We start from the raw sequence: 18,520 nt of genomic DNA on the forward strand, positions 1-18,520 counted from the left end.
GTTCGCACGTCTTCTCCGAGAACATCCTGCTACACCAGGATCACGATCTAAAAACTCGTTCATCGATTAACACATCAATTATTTTCCGTTCGTTATCGCGCAATTTGAATTTCATTTCAAATGCCCAAAACAAATCTGGTTGAGAAAGAATCGGAGTTGAAATAATTCAAAAAATATTTACACAGTAAAAAATTTAATGTAGTAAATATATATTTTGAGTTGTAAGTAACATTAAAGTGTGTAACGCGTTAATCATTCTTTCAACATTTAAAATTATTTTGCAGTAGCATTTATTTTTGAACATGTTACTTGATTGAAAATATTTTTAAACTCTCGTAGAATATTATCTATATTGAGTGCGTTCTATTTCACGACCTCGATAACGAGTCTTAAACTTCATACTTTTCGTCGCTCAAAGAGTTCTGAAGAATGAAGGCACTTTTGCCGGCGAGTCTGACTAGTGCGAGCTTGAACTACTGACGCCGGATAAACGTCGATAACGGTAAGATCTTATTCGATGCATTTCTTACAAAATTATTTATCATGAAAAGTAACGTCAAAATAACATCATATAATAACATTCATATTGTTTTTTTTTTAATATATATTAGAGATATACGTTATAAAATTTTGTGCCATATCAATATTATATTTCTTAAGAGGTAGATATCTTTTAATAGTTTTATAAATGCACACATGAAACGATCATCGAACAAATTAAAATCATGTTAATATGCTTATCAGACACGTGATTTTAAAAATAAACATAGTTTAGCGAATTTTTTCCCGAAAAGTTTATAAGGATACATGTAGAGATTTGCGAGTACGAAAGACTATACTGTAGTTCATTATTGAGGAATTCTTTTTATAAATATTAGCTGTGACTTTTTGCTCTGAACACATGTTTTTAAAATATTCTTATTTTTTATACTTGGATGAATACGGTAGATAGTAGAGAACGGCAGACAGAGAGAGAGAGAGAGAGAGAGAGAAAGAAAGATATATATTTATATATATATGTATGACTCGTGCAACAGCGTGTTTTAATTGACACAACACGGTACAATTCACACATAATCAACGAAGATAAACGCAAATTGTTGTAGGTAATGCGCCACATTTGGAAAGTAAATTGTCTCGCTAATTGTAGCAGTCGAAGTGTATGCGTTCATTCAGAGAAATTCTTGTAACACCAGACCAGAATCCAGATTATTAATATCTTTAAAATCGATCAGCAAGATATTTTATGCATTAGTTTCTAACAAACAAACAATATACGACAAGATATATCGCACGCAATACAAAGCATTGAAATTTAAAATTTTAAAAGTTTGTAAATAAATTTTTGGTAGATGTTTTTTTCGTGGAAAATTAATCCTTTTGTACTGTGTATTGTGTATGTTATAAAAATTTCCGACACATTCTTTGACATTTAACAATATTCACGAACTTTTAGTACAAGTACAAAGCAGTACATACAATGTATAAAGTTAAAAAAACCACAGTAATATCGCACACAGCTGTTATGAACAATTATTGTGGTTTTTTTCAATTTAAACTTTAAACAAAAAGAAATTCCATTGAAAGGAATATTACATTTTGTAGCTGTATCTTTACTGAGTAATGACTTTTTCGCTTTGCGTGATTAGAAAGTTTTCAATCAAGTCCATCCCTATTCACATTCATCGTACGAATCCAAACAATAGCTCTTAAATAATGTGAGGATTGTTGAAGCGCAAACATCCGCTCACTCCTGCTGCAATTTGGTCTACTTGATTATGAAGCGCAAATTGGTAATATTGTATGAAGCGCAGTCTAGTTCTGTTTAATTTAGTAGAAGCTATAAACAGAAATCACGATGTAATTTCGATGGGATCAGATTTTGACGTTATCTCAGCAAGAGAAATTCCGATAGCTCAGAGTTTTGAAGAAGACAGACTTCTGTATTAATTTAAATTAAAGAACAAGCGATTGTATCGCAAAGACTAGCTGCTATTTATAGATCTTCCACTAGAAATTGATTGAATATTAAAACCTTACCGAAATTCTATCAATTGCAATGTTTTATGTATTTTTTTTTTTACTAAGGACGAAAGTTTTGCAAGTACTCGTTTTACGACACAAAAAGTATATAACAATCGTATTTTTATCTCGAGTGCAAATTTAATTATCTGAGGTGCGAATCACATCTCTAGGAGCAAATTTCACTCGAATGAAACTCGTTGTCTCGTCTCTGAGGTTAATTATAAAATCGTGTTTGAGGATTAATCATCATGCTTGAGAACATTCCACGCATCCCATGTGGATAAAGCGGAATCCGTGTTTATGCTTAACGGAAACAGGCCTATATGCATTGCAAAATGGAATTCCAAAAGCGATAACGTTAAACACGACGATAATTACGTTTAAACGAATGGATTGAAAATTAGTTTCACGAAGTATTTCTCTAATACATAAAAAATTCATACATGTCAACGAGTAGATTATTATAGTCATAACTTTGCTTGTTTCGTACCAACAAAGTTATCAACAACAAAATAATTCAACACATTACCATCTATGTTTGAGTCCTTACTGACCTTTTCCATACATATACTATATTTAAAAATGTGGAGCTATTAAGGAGTCTCTATGTTACATAGTTATAATTATTGTCAATTAATAAAATTACGATATAAAATAGCAATCAAGAAAGTAGAAATAAAACTAAAACCAAAAATAACATATTACTAACTATAATAAAACTACAACATAATTCTAAATTTAAAAGCACTATAAATAGAAATTGATTTATATTGTAAAAGTTTGTTAAACACATATTTGCTAAACAAATATCTTTTAAATTGACGAACTTAGAAGAAAAGTATTTCTAGTCGAATTTCTTTGCTATATATCTCTCAATTAATTTTGTCATTAACATTCAAGCTGCGTACTCAATTAAATGTACACGGGGCTGAACGGAAAACCATTCCAATAGCAATTGCATCTGAAATGTCATGCAAATAGCAGCATTCGAACGCTACTGTTCACGACAGTGACATTAACTTTCAGCATTTTCAAATAACACAAAATAGCTTGTGCAAAGTACGTGAACTATCAGGAATTTTTCTCGAGATTTAACGATAGTTCGAAAACTTGAAAATAATTTAGTTTTTTTTTACATGCTGCAAAGAAAAAGTGCGAGAATGAAAGTATCGGCAAAATTGTACAAAAACGAGTCAAAAACTACGGAATCGCGGTATGTTTTCGCGATCAACGCTGTTATATAAAATAATTGATTCCAATATTTTTTTACCGCTCGCGTGGGAAGGAAACACACCCACTTTAAAATAACATCACGAAAGATTCCCGATTTGCTAGAAAAAAATCATTCTTGCTCTGTGGTTGCTGTTCGCTCGCTCGCCACAATCGATTGTCCCATTTCACCAGGAAATCTCGAGCCTTAAGTAAAATGCGGTCTCTTTTATAAAATCGGTATGATTAGAATTGCGGTGTTTTGCTCGAGCGGATTTAAAACATCAGAATCCCGCTCGAACGCTTAAATATAATATTGAATCGAAGAAATATATAAATCGGTACGTGTAAGCACAACGTATATTGACCACCTAACTAGAGAGATTTGCAATCTTCTTCAAACAAATTTGTGGCACACACACACACACACACACTTTGTTGTTGAACGCGAGTGAATGGCTGGGAGTAACGTGTGTTTACGTGTTTAAAATTTTATTACGAATAAGCTCTTTAGTGTTTATAGAATCGATTAGCAAGCGCGACGAGCCGTTCCATGACACTTGACGACTGACAAGAGTAATACGATCATGACGGATTTTTTGAATAGCATCCAAATCGTTTAAGCTACTTTATCGGAAGAGAGTGTGTTGATCCTCAGCTTGACCTCTTTCACTTGAAAGCTCAACAGGGCCGCGCATATTGCCGTGCTGACACAGATGAGAATATTCGTAATCGATTTGACATGCAAATAAATTATTTTATATAAACTCAAAGCGAGAAATAAATTACTAAAACGCGAAATATATAAACGGTAATAAGAGTCGTATGCTGGATGTTGTTGCGGAAATATGCCTATATTATATGAAGTGTCTCGATGGCCGAATTGGGAAAGCGACAGCCGGAGATTCCAGGTTCGACTCTCGGCCGAGGTGTTTTTTCGCAATATTTTAAAATTAGTTAGGGGGATATACGGGGGGTCTCATATATGTGATGCAAATATAGCATTCTATATAAATTTAAGAATTAAAATTTCAACTCAAAAACTCACGTGTAAAATTTATACGTGAATACATATATATATTAGTTAGACAAGTAAAACGCTTTCTTCGTCGAAATTTTAGAATGACCAGCGTTAATCTATAGTTTTAACTAATTATGTGCGACTAACATTAAATTTTAATAAAAGGAAGTCTCTCTCTAACTCTCTCTAACACAAAATATGTACTCCGCGCTTTTTGTACAAAAAAAATCAAGTCTTCTTGTTTCTTTGGTAATCTCAGCAAGGACGTGTGTATCAACAATACTAAAAGAAACATCAGTGTAATCTTATTTTAATATCAAGTTTTGGCATCATCGTAAAGTATTATATACATACTTCTACAGAAACAAGTGCAAACAACTAACAAACTTAGAGACGGCAAACATATTCCTTTTGACATGATGACGAACAGAGAAAAGTTGGATATAATCTTATATTTCTGGAAGCTATTTTATTTCTGTTTTGCTAAGAAATGGTAAACGGAAAGCAAAAGCGACGAAAAACAAGATAAAGAATGAATTTGTTTACAGTACGCCGCACGTCGTTTTCCACTTTCTAACTCAGCCAAACACTAAAACGAAGATGCAGAGACAACGCGCGAAAATAGACTATTAGAGGGAAAAATGGACGGTCTGAATGTCAACGGCAACAACACCCGAGAATACTGTAATATTCAATACAAACACTTTGTGGCGCCGCACGGAGGTACGATTCGCTCAAAACTTTCATCATTCTTCGCGCGTTTGCGTACTTTTCGGAAAAATATTTTAAGAACGAATAATTGAATTTTTACTTGCTACACCCTTTTACTCTCTTTTAAAATTTACTTTAACAAACGGATTTTACATCGCCAAAATCTTTATTTTGAATATGTAAACGGAAAAGTAATTTGTGACAGAGATTATTTTATTTTCTCAGAGAATTATTAATTGCAACAGTAAATATGTGTTTTTAAATGAAATAAATTTGTGGAAATGTTTAATTTGACGTTATTCTTTAATTTGATGTTTATTTTAATTACTTTATTTTGAAACATATAGCGTTTGTTTAGTTAGTTAATTAATTTAATTTAACATCTTTTTCACACACAGAGAGAAAAAGTTGATGTTTTTTAAAGAATAACTCCGATACATATGTTGCACCTATTGAAAACTTAATTTATCAAATATTACTTACGATGTTAAATATAAATAAACTGTACTAATAGAACTTTATACTGTCTTTTACAATGAAAACATTATAAATATAAAATATCCCCATTAAAGAATAATTTTCATACCACTTCCATTCGTAGACTCAAAAAGTAAGTAAGGTTACATTCTCAGTTAGTTTATCATTTTAAGGCCTGTTGTACTTTAATTTAAATATAAAATGTTTATTTGTTACATCCTAAAAAAAGTTTTTTAAAGTTGTATTTTTGTCATATATCCCATGAGAGTTATATATACGGCCACGTAAAACTCATAAATAAAGAAAGCTTACAAATAACACTCAGAATTAAATATTAACATATAAAATATGATTGTGCTGAGTAGAAAATCAAAAGTAAAATATTTTATTAAAATGAGATATATATATTTTTTAATTATGTCGATAAAATAATGCCCCTCCCTCCTATCCAGTGAAATAATGATTGCACATAAGAATTAGAATAAAATATTGCGATTCACAAATGCTTTTTTATTACTATAAAATATTCGCTTATGTACTTATTATTTGACATTTACTTATTTATTAAATAACTTTAAATAACAAACTTTTTTTTAATAAAAAATAAACAAACAAGAATTTTTAAACGAAACGTTTTTAAATAAAACTTATTTCAACAAGAAATAAATGTAATATAACACAAATGTAATATAACTTTGTTATGAAAATTTGTTATAAGCTGCGTTATAAAAAGTTTAGTTTTTAATGATTACTTGCTTAAGTAACCATTAAAAGAAGAAGTTAGGAAATAAGTTTGACTTAGTTTTTAATTGTTTATTTACAGACAAGAGAAGTTAAAACCATTAGATTTTGCAGACAATAATTTTGCTTACTTACTATGTGTCTTAAGTGCAAATTATTGTTATTTTGTCAAGATATAGTCAAGAATATACTGACGAACTCATGTTCGTATTGTGATTCAATTGCACACGCTGAAAATGTCTTGTATCCTTAACAGGTGACATGTACAAGATATCAAATTGAACAAAAATACAAGAGATAAGCGCTATACTTTATTCTTTGACCATCCGTCTATTATTATTATCGTGAAACAGCCACAGTCTATTACAAACTCTATAATAAATTATTATTATTATTATTATTATTTTACGTATCCGCAATAAATGATTGCGCTAATAGTCACGCTCGACTAAACTGACTAAATGAATTTGTTACATATAATATCAACAATTGAAAGCTGAAATTGAACAACACTAATGTATAACAATAAAATGGTTGCACTCAAATTATCGCACTCCTATTTTTTTCTATGCAGCGTAAAATCCGGCACAATAAAAATACTGGAGTTACCTTATATAAGATGACTTTTATAATTCAATATAAAGCGATAAAAGTTCTTTTATATAATAGAACTCTGGTGCAGCCCGGTATGGGATTCTTATCTCTGTTGGCCGCCAACAAAAGCCTCTACTTTTGCGAAACTCCGATGTCCTTTTGTGGATGGATTCGATACAACAAGTGAGTAGACAAAATATGTTCATATTCTGCAAAACCTTTACATCAAACTTTCGAAATTTATGCAACAAGCCAGGCAAATTTGCATTTTAATGAATGTGTATTGATCGCAAAGAGGCGGAAAAGCTGGTTGTTGCACGAGCAGATTATCGAATTGTGTTTGTGCGTTTAAAAGGTAAATCTTACCGCGCAATCTTTCTGGTCTTTTTTTCTCGAACCACAGACCGCAAATGAACGAAACCGAAGACGAATCGTGACAGTACTTCCTCTTTAATGGAGCACAAGGCGAATTTAAAGAACGATTGTTTCCGCGAATGTTCCGCGCAAAGAAATAAAAAAATTTCATTTACATAATCTTGACAACATTGTAAATAAAATTGTCTATATATTGTGAAACACTTTTTTCATAATTTAATGTTATGTATGAACTTGAATTAAAATTGTGACAAAAACTCTGACAAAAAATTGAACAAAAAATCTTACACGTTTTCTAATTATTCATAATAAAATTCATAAAATATTCATAAGTGGTTTTAATTATGAGCGTTTTTTTTCGATAAAAGTAAAACAATAATAAAATACATATAAATGTGTCAGAAATATTTGTTTCACGAAATTGAAATTTTCGAACAAGTCTCGGTCTTGGTATAAAATAAAATTCATTTTATCAAATTGTTGCGCAGCCAGCTTGACGAGATTCTCGGAAGATGTTACACGTAACATCATCTCATTATATCATGATCGTTTTTTTACTCACGTTTTTTAAATATAAATTGGAACGAGCAGAAAATTTTCCATCTGGTAAACCCGAGTGTGCACGTGTGTGTAAAAAAACTCTTGATGTGTTTTACAAACAGAAAATAGAGAAGCAATTATTATTTAATTCAACATATCAAAACCAGTAACATGGAACGAATCTTTAATTCTTTCGTATTTTGCGAAAATATTACAATGTGCGTATAATGAATTGTGAAAATAGCAGTTTTAGCCGAGCGTTGGCAGTTTCGCCGTTTTGTACTTGTTGCTATGTAAAACTGAAATAAACTGAAATGTGCCACTTTTATCGAAAATAGACTCGTTGAAATTGCATTTTTTGCCAGCGAGCAATGTGATATATCAAGAGTTGCGTGCTTCCCGCATTATTGATTCTCTTCTTCAAAGAGGTCGAAAACATTTTGCTGACACTTGAGAGATATAAAAAGAATGTAATACAAAAATTTACTCTGTTATGTAAAACTTGTAGAAATTTAATTTTAATTATATTTTTAATCAATCGAAAGTCTTCAGACATATTCGATTTTATATATTACTCTAGACTTAGTTTGCACATATATATGTATATATATATATATATATTCACTGAGATTTTAAAATATTATAATAAAACGCAAGGAATAAAAATACCATAAGTGAGTGAAAATAAAATGTCGTTCTGTCTATACATATTTAAATGTGAAAATATTTGTAGTGATAAAAAATGTCTGGGCTCCGTAATTTCTTTTTATAAAAGAGAGATATCTATCATTTATTTCTTTCCAGAATCTGTAGCAAAGAAATGCGGTTACAATGGTCGCTGGGAATCGCAGAATGGCACAAGCACGAACGAGGATTCGCTCACCGGCTGGGCAAACTATACCACTTGTTTAACACCGGAAATGCTGTGGCTTCACTATAGGGTTTACAACAATAATCTCGAAGGCGAAGTAAGCGCATATCATTAAGACGATGCATCTACAATAACGCGTGACTTTCCATCGATTTGTCAAATTGAATATATAACAATTTTGTACATGTTACTCTTGAAAATCATAATTGATTACTTTGATTCTATTAAAAGCTATCACTACCTAGTGTTAATGCTTATTTCTTCTCATTTTTATTAAAAAAAATGTTTTTAATAATTAAAATTTTTTAAAATAATTACATCTTTTTTTGTTTAATACAAATATTTGCATTTTTTATTTAAAAACTTAATTAGAGAGAAAGAGAGAGAGAAAGAGAATTTTTTCAGATGAAGATGGAAATCGCCGAGAAGACTCGTACTTTGGAATTTGTCGGTCTCAGTATCTCTCTGGTGGCTCTGCTCGCTTCGTTGGTGATTTTCTGTCGATTTAGGTGAGCGTTTTAAAAAAGAGAGAAAGAGAAAGTAAGTGAGAGAAAAAGAGAGTTTTGTGCTCGTCCAGCGAAGCGTGGTTCGCATTAAACGTGATCGCAACGTCGTGGCGCGGTTTGCTACTTCTTTTCTCTGGGATCAACAATCCGTTATTAACTCTGACTTGCAATATGATAAATGTTATTAATCAGAGTTTTTGCCAGCTAGGCGAAACCTTTTAACGATTATGAGAAACTCAATTTGAAAACATCGCGCTTTCTGAGTAGTAATCGAGAAGCAAGGTTTTCTCTCATCAGAAATATGCGGAGAACAACCTTTACAAAGACAGACTTTGTCAAGACATTATCTTTAATTTACGACATTATCTTTTATAAATTAATACGTTTGAGATGTTTTCAGCGATACGAAATTTTTCGTATGCAAAAACGAGTTTCTATCGCTTTATTATATAATATTGGAGTCATTTGCCCAATGAAGTTTGTGAGTGACGCGGCGAGAAACGATCGTATCAATTTGCATGATTTGTTTTTTTATTGAATGCGGCTAACGCGAGTTTGAAATTAATAAAGTCAAATGACATCTCTACTAATTGAATGTTACAGATCGTTGCGTAATACACGAACCAGAATCCACAAGAATCTGTTCGTTGCCATGATCGTGCAGGTGCTGATCAGGCTGATGTTATACATAGACATCGCGATCTTCCGGAGAAAGTCGCACAGCATGCAACGAGGAATAGGAAATACCGTAAGACGAATTCATCAATTTTGCTGTTACAAAAATTAAAAACAAGAAGAAAATGAGAGAGATATTTGTCTAATTTTCTCGGGGAACACGTGCGTTCGTCGCATGCTTGTATTTTTATGAAAAATAACTTAAATTCTTTGACAAAAACACGCGCGGAGAAGCACAGTGTCGATAAAATTATCGAAAAAGCAAATTTTCTTTGCGAGACGAGCTAAAGATACATAATCTTACCAACACTTAAATCAGATCGCCAATTTAGTTTCAGACGACTGAATTACTTGGCTTTTTCATGCGCGGGAGACTTCAGCTCGCATTATACATATTCGCCCAAGAGTTCTTGCATCGCGTAAAAAGCGCTTTTTTTTATGTTATTCCAATTTTGCAGCCGGTGCTTTGCGAAGCTAGTTACGTGCTGCTGGAGTACGTCAAAACCGCGATGTTCATGTGGATGTTTATAGAAGGTCTCTTTCTGCATAACATGGTGACAGGTACGTACGTGCTTCTGACGTTGTGACTTTTTTACGTAACCTCGCCTAAAAGCCAGTCTGCTACAAATGCGGTACGTCGAGTGAACTCGGCCTAGGAGCAAAAAAAAAAAAAAAAAAAAGAGAATAAGCTTTACCTCAAAAGGTCAAAAGAGTCGGTCGTAAAAGCGTTAAATGTCTGGCGAATTTTTGAGTAGCTTTTCTATGTAAATTTGAGAAAACACAATGAGGATTGTTGTTGAAATGTAATTTTGCAGTGACGGTCTTTCAAGAGACGTCTTACTATCGGATATATCGACTCGTTGGATGGGGATGTCCCGTGCTGATGACTTTGATCTGGGCCGTTGTTATGGCGTTTTATTATCATCCGAAATCAAAGTACGTTGTTTGAAACAAAGCAAATGTATAATTGACAGTATAATTGACGGAACGCGGAGAGATGTAACGTTTTTGAAATATTAGATTATTCAGATGCTGGTCAGGATACAATTTGTCGTCCTACTTTTGGATCCTCGAGGGACCAAGATTCGCGGTGATATTGGTGAGAAAGAACTTTCTTACAAACAACAATTCAATAATACTTTAGAGAAAAAGAAAAAGATAAAAAATGAAAAACTTAAATTTTTATATCGTTTACAGTAATAATAATTCACTAAGTTGCGCGTCAAGTCGCACTTTCCATTTTTATTGTTTTTTCTTTTAGCTCAATTTTTTGTTTCTTCTGAACATCATAAGAGTGCTCGTGATGAAGTTGCGGCAGAGTCATACAAGCGAGATTAAACAAGTTATGTGAGTACATCTGTGCAAATTAATATTTTATAATTTACCGTAGTATAACGGTAGTATTTTTTATTTGCGAGAGTTTTGAGGGAAAAAAAATCAAACAAAAGCGCTCCTTTCCAAGTCTAAACTTTCTGATTTTTCAATAAAGTAAATACGTATTTTCTTTCAATCGATCTTAAACACGCTTATATAATTACTCTTTTATGTATTCGGATCTTTGTGCTGCGAATTTACAAGCGCACAATTCGCAAAAGAAACACAAAGAAGTGCCACGTCGCGAGAAAAAGCTGATATTGACTCGTTAATGACCTTTCGCATTGCATTTGCATAGTTTCTCGCTGTTCTTTTTTCTAGAACAATTTCAATTGAATATTTAAATCCTCGAGCTTTGTTCTGAAAAAGAATTTATGGAGCGACTTGTTATCCTGTTGCATCGTGTTTTTGTTTTTGTTCAAAACGCAACTGACAATAGAAATGCATTTAAGTGCGTCACCGGAAGCGAAGGTAAAAGCGTCTACCTCTTTCGTACAGAAAAGCTGTGAGAGCAGCCGTGGTTCTTTTGCCTTTACTGGGTATAACGAACGTGCTGTTTATGATCGACGCCCCGTTGGATAACGTAAAGAAATTCGCCGTATGGTCGTATACCACGCACTTCTTGCGATCATTTCAGGGTCTTTTCATCGCAACTCTATATTGCTTTCTTAATGGCGAGGTAAGTCGCTTCTGCTCGAAAAGTCGCGTTGCATCAGCCATGTTGGTTGGATGTGCGTAGTTCTACTGTGAATATTTTTGGACAATTTTAGGTGTTTTTAGGTGTTTTTACACCACTTTCAATATTATCATCGTAGTCTCTAGTCTAAACAAGTACATACTAGTAATAATAATAAATCGAAGACTGGCGTATGCTCCTTCCTCACCGGGGCAAGAGCCATTACAGCAAAGAAGAAGAAGCTTCTGCTCGAAACACGTTACAGCCGTCGAGACTCGCAACATTAGATCTTCGACAAAGATGATCAAAATAAAATAATTAACAAATATATTTAAGAGAACTTGTTTGTTTGAGAATTAATTTGTTGCATTTTAGTTGTGTTTCTATGCATTTAGTTGCCCTTATTTTGTAGGTAAGACTCGCTCTAGACAAGACTATTGCTGTTTATCTTTCTCTGAGAGGAGCCGACTTGCAGACCAGAAGACAGTCGGCTTTCAGCGGATGTCAGCCTCATCGAATAACTTCGGGTAAATATGAAAATCGATACGCGCGATAGCTGATTTTCAGTCATATATCTCGCGGCGTAGTATCGCAATAACATTCTGCCACATAATTGTCTCTTTTGTAACGAAAGCTTTGTTTAATCGCGGGTGAATTGGTGGTGCGCATTATTATCACAGGAATATTTTCCGCAAAATATATATCATTTATCGGGAATATAAAATATTCCGGAAAAAATTGTGCCCCAAGCTAACTGAAAAATATCACAGAGTCAATTTACTTGCAACGTGGATCTATAACGACGACGTGTAGCTCTCTAACAAGATGAAAAAAAATCATGTTTAATAAATTTTACGAAGTATACAATAACTTTTGAAGAAAACTTTAATTTTATTTATTGAATTATCTCTGTGTTGTACATTGCGCTTACTCGTTTGTTATTGTTAATGTTATCAAAATTTCAACGGTTTGATCTCATCGCGCTTGGTTGTGGTGATATTCTTTTAACTTTTTTAACATCAATTTTATGTACATTTTTTAATTTTTTAATTTTGTTGACTTATACTATATTCTGACTTAATGTAATGACATATTGTTATGACTATCTCTTCATTTGCGATATGATTCTTGATTATTCTTGTATTATTCTAATTATTACATTTATTATTTTATTATGTTTTTATCTTTTTTATTGTTTATTTTGTTTTTTTATTGCACTTATTGTAATATGTTTACTCACCAAGGAAGATTTTAATAAGAACAGAAAAATACATATACAAGAGAAAATTACGTAATTTAACAATTATTTTGCTCATGTTGATCTGCCTTTCCAACTTGTTAATTATTTCATTCAAAATGTTTACATGAAACTCGCATTTTCTCTTTTGTAGAAAAGTATTGCGTAACTGACAATATGTTAAAATGAAACAGTCATATATTGACAATGATCTCGGTAATACTCCAGTGACGATTGCGTATGAAGATTCATAATTTCTGGTAATACATTAACATTAGCAGATCACATGCAGCTTATTGTTTAGGATAAAAATCCAAATTCCCGATATTAGTCGATCCATACGCTTATTAAGGAAAAAAACCTTGGAGTTGCCGATTCTAATAATTTACTAATGAGAGAATCAAGTGCAGTACCGACGTGCAGATTTTTTTAGGTTGATACGATATACTTTTTGATGTATTGTATTACAAACATTATTCGTTTAAGCAATTGATGGATAAATATTTACAAAAGATCATCTTCCTCCGAATTCTGTGAGATTGATATATGTTGCCAAGGACACTCCTCTGAGTAACAATCAAAAAGTTTTAGCCGTCGCTTGTTATTTGTTAAAAAGTTATAAACAAAAGAAGTTTCATAAATTCTTACTTTCCAACATTATGTACATTTTGTTTGTGTTGTAAGTTGTAAGCGTATAGGCAGGAGAGCTACGCCCCCTTCCCCTGCACCTCTTTCGAGAAAAAATAGGGAACAATTTCTGATTGAGTGTCGCTAAAAATTACGTACATACTATCAACATAAAGCGACACGTAATCGAAAGTCGTGCCTTATTTTTTCTCGAGAGGGAATGCGTAGCCTCCCTGCCTACATGCTTACACGCGAATAAAAAGAACAAAAAAGTAGTCTTGTTATTTTAATTCAACGTTATACATGATGTACATTGCAAAATATTGAAAGAATTTGGCGTAATATGTGAGCGAATATTCCACGTTAGGGAATATCAGTAGAACATTACAAATTTTACATAGCTGAATACTTATTTAGACATCGCTTTGCAAAGAACGGATAAATAAGTTTTTCATAATAATGTCAGAGATATATTTATTACATGATATTCGGCTACAAAACAATGAACAATACTTATAATGCATTATGATAACAGTAAAAACATATAACATTGTACAACATTACACAGAATAAATAAGAAAAATGGAAAGTTCCAATATTTGTTTACGGTCTCATTTTTTTAAATAACTTTTTACAACGAGCGACGGCTAAAACCTTTTGATTGTTACTCACGAAGATGTCCTTGATAACATATGTCAACCTCATTGAATTCGGAGAGAGATGACTTTTTGTAAATATTCACCTAATTGATGATACTCATTGAAGAAATTGATGACGTTAAAAAAAAAGTGGCTTATATATTACGATTACAAAAATTTTTATAATCATTACTTGACGCAACTTTTTAAAAAAATTGATCTTATAATATAGGAAATAATAAACTGAACATTTTTCAGAATAAATAAAAAGTTGAAATTTCTTTAATCGATTCTTGAAAATATGCATAGAACGAATTAAGAAATTCTTCAAAATATAGATTTTTGTAAAATCTCTTTCTAGACGAAAATATTCTTAAATATCTTGTATCTACACTGAGAAAAAAAAGTTGGTGAAGTAACAAAATAGTATTCGATTCACCTATATGCAGCGGTCTCACGGGCTGTCAATAAAATATTGATTAATGTAAGAAGATATCATGCTTCAATAGATATAATAATTAGATTATACCGAAAGACAATTTAGTTGTGTTTTAACAAAATTATAATTTGCTTAAATACAGGTAACTTTGAACGTACAACACAATAGAACAACACAATATTTTGTCTGCTTATAAAAATAAGCAGTTTGATTAAATGAAATACTTAGTACAAAGAAATTCAGATTATATTCAATTAAAGTAAATGAGAATTGCCTATTTCATCTTTTTTAACAGTATCTTTTATTTGAAATTATCACAACTAACTTATGTTCGACAAAACAATTCATGGTTTAGTGAATTAAATATGTTCATTACCACTATTGTTAATTCAACTTATACGAATTTGTTATCTTTATTATCATATACTTGAATTAAAAAACCAAGTATTTCAGATAACAAACTGAAACTTAACTAAACGCATTTAGTTGAGTTAATAGTATTTTTTTCTCAGTGTATCGGGCTGGTAGACCGGATAACAATATCGCGGTAAATTAAATTTCTCTTTTATTGTTGTAGTATACTATACGTACGTTATAGTATACGTACACGTCCACATTCTACATTCTAATAATTTTTTTGCAAAGTTTTGCTATACAAAATGTGTTGTAAGTTGAGGTCAATCGCTCAGAAGGTAATCGAAGATCCAAAAACAAGAAAAAAAGTTGATATGAACATACGTTCGGAAATGCATTGTTTTCGAGTTATCGCCATTTTTATGTTGAAATTTGAAATTGCTGTATTTTCGTATTGCAAATTTTTTGTCAAAATTGAAAGAAAGAATGGTTAGTTATATGAGTTTTATAACTATAGTCAAATAAAAGTTGCGGAGTGCTTTAGCACTACCCAGGATGCACTACGTGGAGATACAGCTCTTATCCCTTGGCAAAGATCAAGACCTTATAGTTCGTCAATTCTGTGATATTTAGTGACTCCAAACCCTCTCTGCCGCGCGCGCGTATACGTGGAGGCGGCGGGTGAGTATGAATGACAATATAAAAATTATAAGAGCTGTTCGAAATGTTTTTCTTCTGTAAGAAATCAAAATACAGTAATTTCAACATAAAAATGAAGATAACTCGAAAACAACGTATTTCTGGACGTATGTTCATATTAACTTTTTTTTCTTAGTTTTTAGGTCGTCAATCACCTCCCGAACGATTGATTTTGACTTAAGGGACACTGTATACAAAAAATAGTTAAACATATTGAGAGAGTTTTTAAGCATCTACATAAAATTAAAAACATTTATACATACACACACACATATACAATATACACATAAAAAGTATATAATCACAAACTTTAAAAAAATTAATAAAAGGAAACGTTGTCAGAGAGTATGCAAATATTTAAGTATAATAACTTTTAATTACTTGCTGGCTTGATCTTGTTAATTAGTTTCTCAAAACTCTTTTCAAACGCGACTGTGTTTGTATGTTATTATAAACCTTTCTATCGTCATATACCTTATTATATATCTTTAATTATAGTTTAAAAAAATAAAAAACATTTAAACATTTACAATAAATAGAAAATTAAATTAAATAGAAACATTTGCTTTATTGCAAAACATGCATGTTACAGTAATCGAGCTAGAGAAGGAAGAGACAAGATCTACCGGATTGGTCAAACTCTGCTGTCGTGGCGGAAATACACCATCACCGGATCGCCCTGTCGAGTAAGTAAATGATCAAGGAAGGCTCGTTTGTCGTCGACGATCCGCAATTTAGATCGTTATCAAGGTCAATCTATGTATATCTCTCACAGTCCAACTATTGTGTATAATAAGTAAAACACACGTTAAATGCGTCTGTAACACGGTCAGTTTCTCTCGAGGAAACGCGCTACGTTGCTCGTGGTAATTGTCAATTGTGTCATCGCTCTTGCGTCGTGACAATTTGTAAAGTTTTCATCACTGCCATTATTTGTCATAAATTAAATGAGTTACGATTAAATCTTTTTATGCAAAGAGTAAAGTTGAATAGAAATGAATCACTCTTTGTTTTTCTTTCCTTTCAGTCCTGTATTGAAATTTGAAATGTGTCTTCTGTTCATTTTGATATCTGTTGTATCATTTCACATATTATTACGTATATTATTACGTTTTGTATTGTTAATTTTACTTATATTTGTAATTGTATTTATGGTTACGACTGTCAAGCCTTGTAATTATATAACAAATTTAACAATATCGGCTATAGATTAATATTATATTTATTTATATATGCATGTGTATTAGAATTAGGATTTTGTTAACAAAAAAAGTATGTAACTTCTCTCTGCCAAATAATACGGACAATAAAAAAAGCAGGTTGGTACATTTTTTTATTATGCGTAGGGGAGACCGGGGCACAAAGTAACATCCAAAATAGATTGTAAAAAAAAAATGTACGCAATATTATGTAATATTGGGTACATTATATAATAGTCACATCCTTTAGCTTTAAGAAAAAACAAATATTATTCTTATATATCTTTAAAAAAAAGAGTATTTTAATGTTAAGTACAATCGCGCAGATTTGTCAACCTGCCCCATACCCAGGGTTAATTGTCACATGTCTTTTATACAGAGAAACAACAAGATATAAAATTTCTGTTTTTTATTTTATTAAATTTATTGAGAGTACATAACATTATACATTAAGTATAAAGCATTTATACACACAATATTAATAATCATATATATATATAAAACAAGTTTAAATGATTTCACAATACTAAATCAGTTAAAAACTATAAAACATAATTAGTAATCTAATCTTTAATAAAAAAAAAACAATGACAGGTACTGAAAAAGTTATAACGACGCATAACGATCACTCCGATTACTTCTTCGCGCATGCTCACCGTGTGACAACTTATCCCGTCTCAATTTGAGTCAACTTATCCCAAACGTTCATTTTAAATAAAAGATATTATATTTATAAACTGCGATGCGATGACGATTAAATAAATATAGGAAAACTTATTTAAAACTACCATATTTCCTATACATAAGATAAAATTGCAATTAGAAATTTTAAAACCAATGAAATTACTAAAGAATCGAGATCAGAAAAATCTACTTGCCATATCCAGTTTTACAAAAGTGCTCGTAAATATCATATATAATGTTTTTAAGAAAAGTTCTTTCGTACGCGTTACTAACACAACTAGTAGCAACTTACAATAAAAAGAAGAATATTTTCCAAGATTTAGTAAGCAAGATAATAGCAGTTTGACAACTAACCCCGTGTCACAACTAGCCTCGGTCTCCCCTACCCTATTTCTTTATTATTGCTTTTATTACGCGCTTTAGTACGTGTTTTTAATATGTACTGCGTATTAAAAAAAAGTTATTTACAGGTTTTTTCAAAAAAAACTTTTCTATCTGAAGCACTGATATCTTATGATTATATAATTAATTTGCTTGTTATGGTGATTTATGTCATTCCTCTACATTGTGTTACAGAACACAAGGACAGAGAGATGGGAAGATTGAATGCGCATTTCCTCGAGGTATTTAACTGCTTACGCTCGCGTTGCGCTTCTTTCACCTCTTTGTTTATCTATTTTTTTTACATCTATGTAAAATCCAATCTGTAAAGGACAATCAATAAAAAAGACTTTCAAAGTGTACAAGTTTTAATTATAACGAGTGTGTGTACGTGTGTATTATATATCTTTTGTTTATAAAATTAGTTATAAAATATTTATATTCACGCGCGTAATTGTACTCGCAAG

General features: G+C 31.6%; 1 protein-coding gene across 6 annotated transcripts in view; it reads left to right on the forward strand.

Annotated features, from left to right (window-relative positions):
• The window catches only part of LOC109861152 (PDF receptor), a 20,579-nt gene continuing 2,059 nt past the window's right edge, over positions 1 to 18,520 (forward strand). For 5 of the 6 annotated variants that reach the window (XR_002250923.1, XR_002250924.1, XR_002250926.1 and 2 more), the window contains exons 1-14: positions 1 to 502; positions 4,804 to 4,978; positions 6,854 to 6,961; positions 8,498 to 8,661; positions 8,970 to 9,073; positions 9,674 to 9,818; positions 10,204 to 10,306; positions 10,561 to 10,681; positions 10,766 to 10,844; positions 11,007 to 11,092; positions 11,618 to 11,798; positions 12,208 to 12,322; positions 16,382 to 16,475; positions 18,249 to 18,295. Coding sequence is in view for 2 of the 6 variants with exons in the window: in XM_020440678.1 (XP_020296267.1) it covers positions 4,897 to 4,978; positions 6,854 to 6,961; positions 8,498 to 8,661; positions 8,970 to 9,073; positions 9,674 to 9,818; positions 10,204 to 10,306; positions 10,561 to 10,681; positions 10,766 to 10,844; positions 11,007 to 11,092; positions 11,618 to 11,798; positions 12,208 to 12,322; positions 16,382 to 16,475; positions 18,249 to 18,295 (1,429 nt within the window). In the remaining 4 variants the exon portion in view is untranslated. The remainder of the gene's footprint in view (positions 503 to 4,803; positions 4,979 to 6,853; positions 6,962 to 8,497; positions 8,662 to 8,969; positions 9,074 to 9,673; positions 9,819 to 10,203; positions 10,307 to 10,560; positions 10,682 to 10,765; positions 10,845 to 11,006; positions 11,093 to 11,617; positions 11,799 to 12,207; positions 12,323 to 16,381; positions 16,476 to 18,248; positions 18,296 to 18,520) is intronic. The other variant, XM_020440679.1, reaches the window with a different exon arrangement.

Source organism: Pseudomyrmex gracilis, unplaced genomic scaffold, assembly GCF_002006095.1.
Source record: "Pseudomyrmex gracilis isolate BER0280 unplaced genomic scaffold, ASM200609v1 scaffold_602, whole genome shotgun sequence".
Taxonomy (NCBI): Eukaryota; Metazoa; Arthropoda; class Insecta; order Hymenoptera; family Formicidae; genus Pseudomyrmex; species Pseudomyrmex gracilis.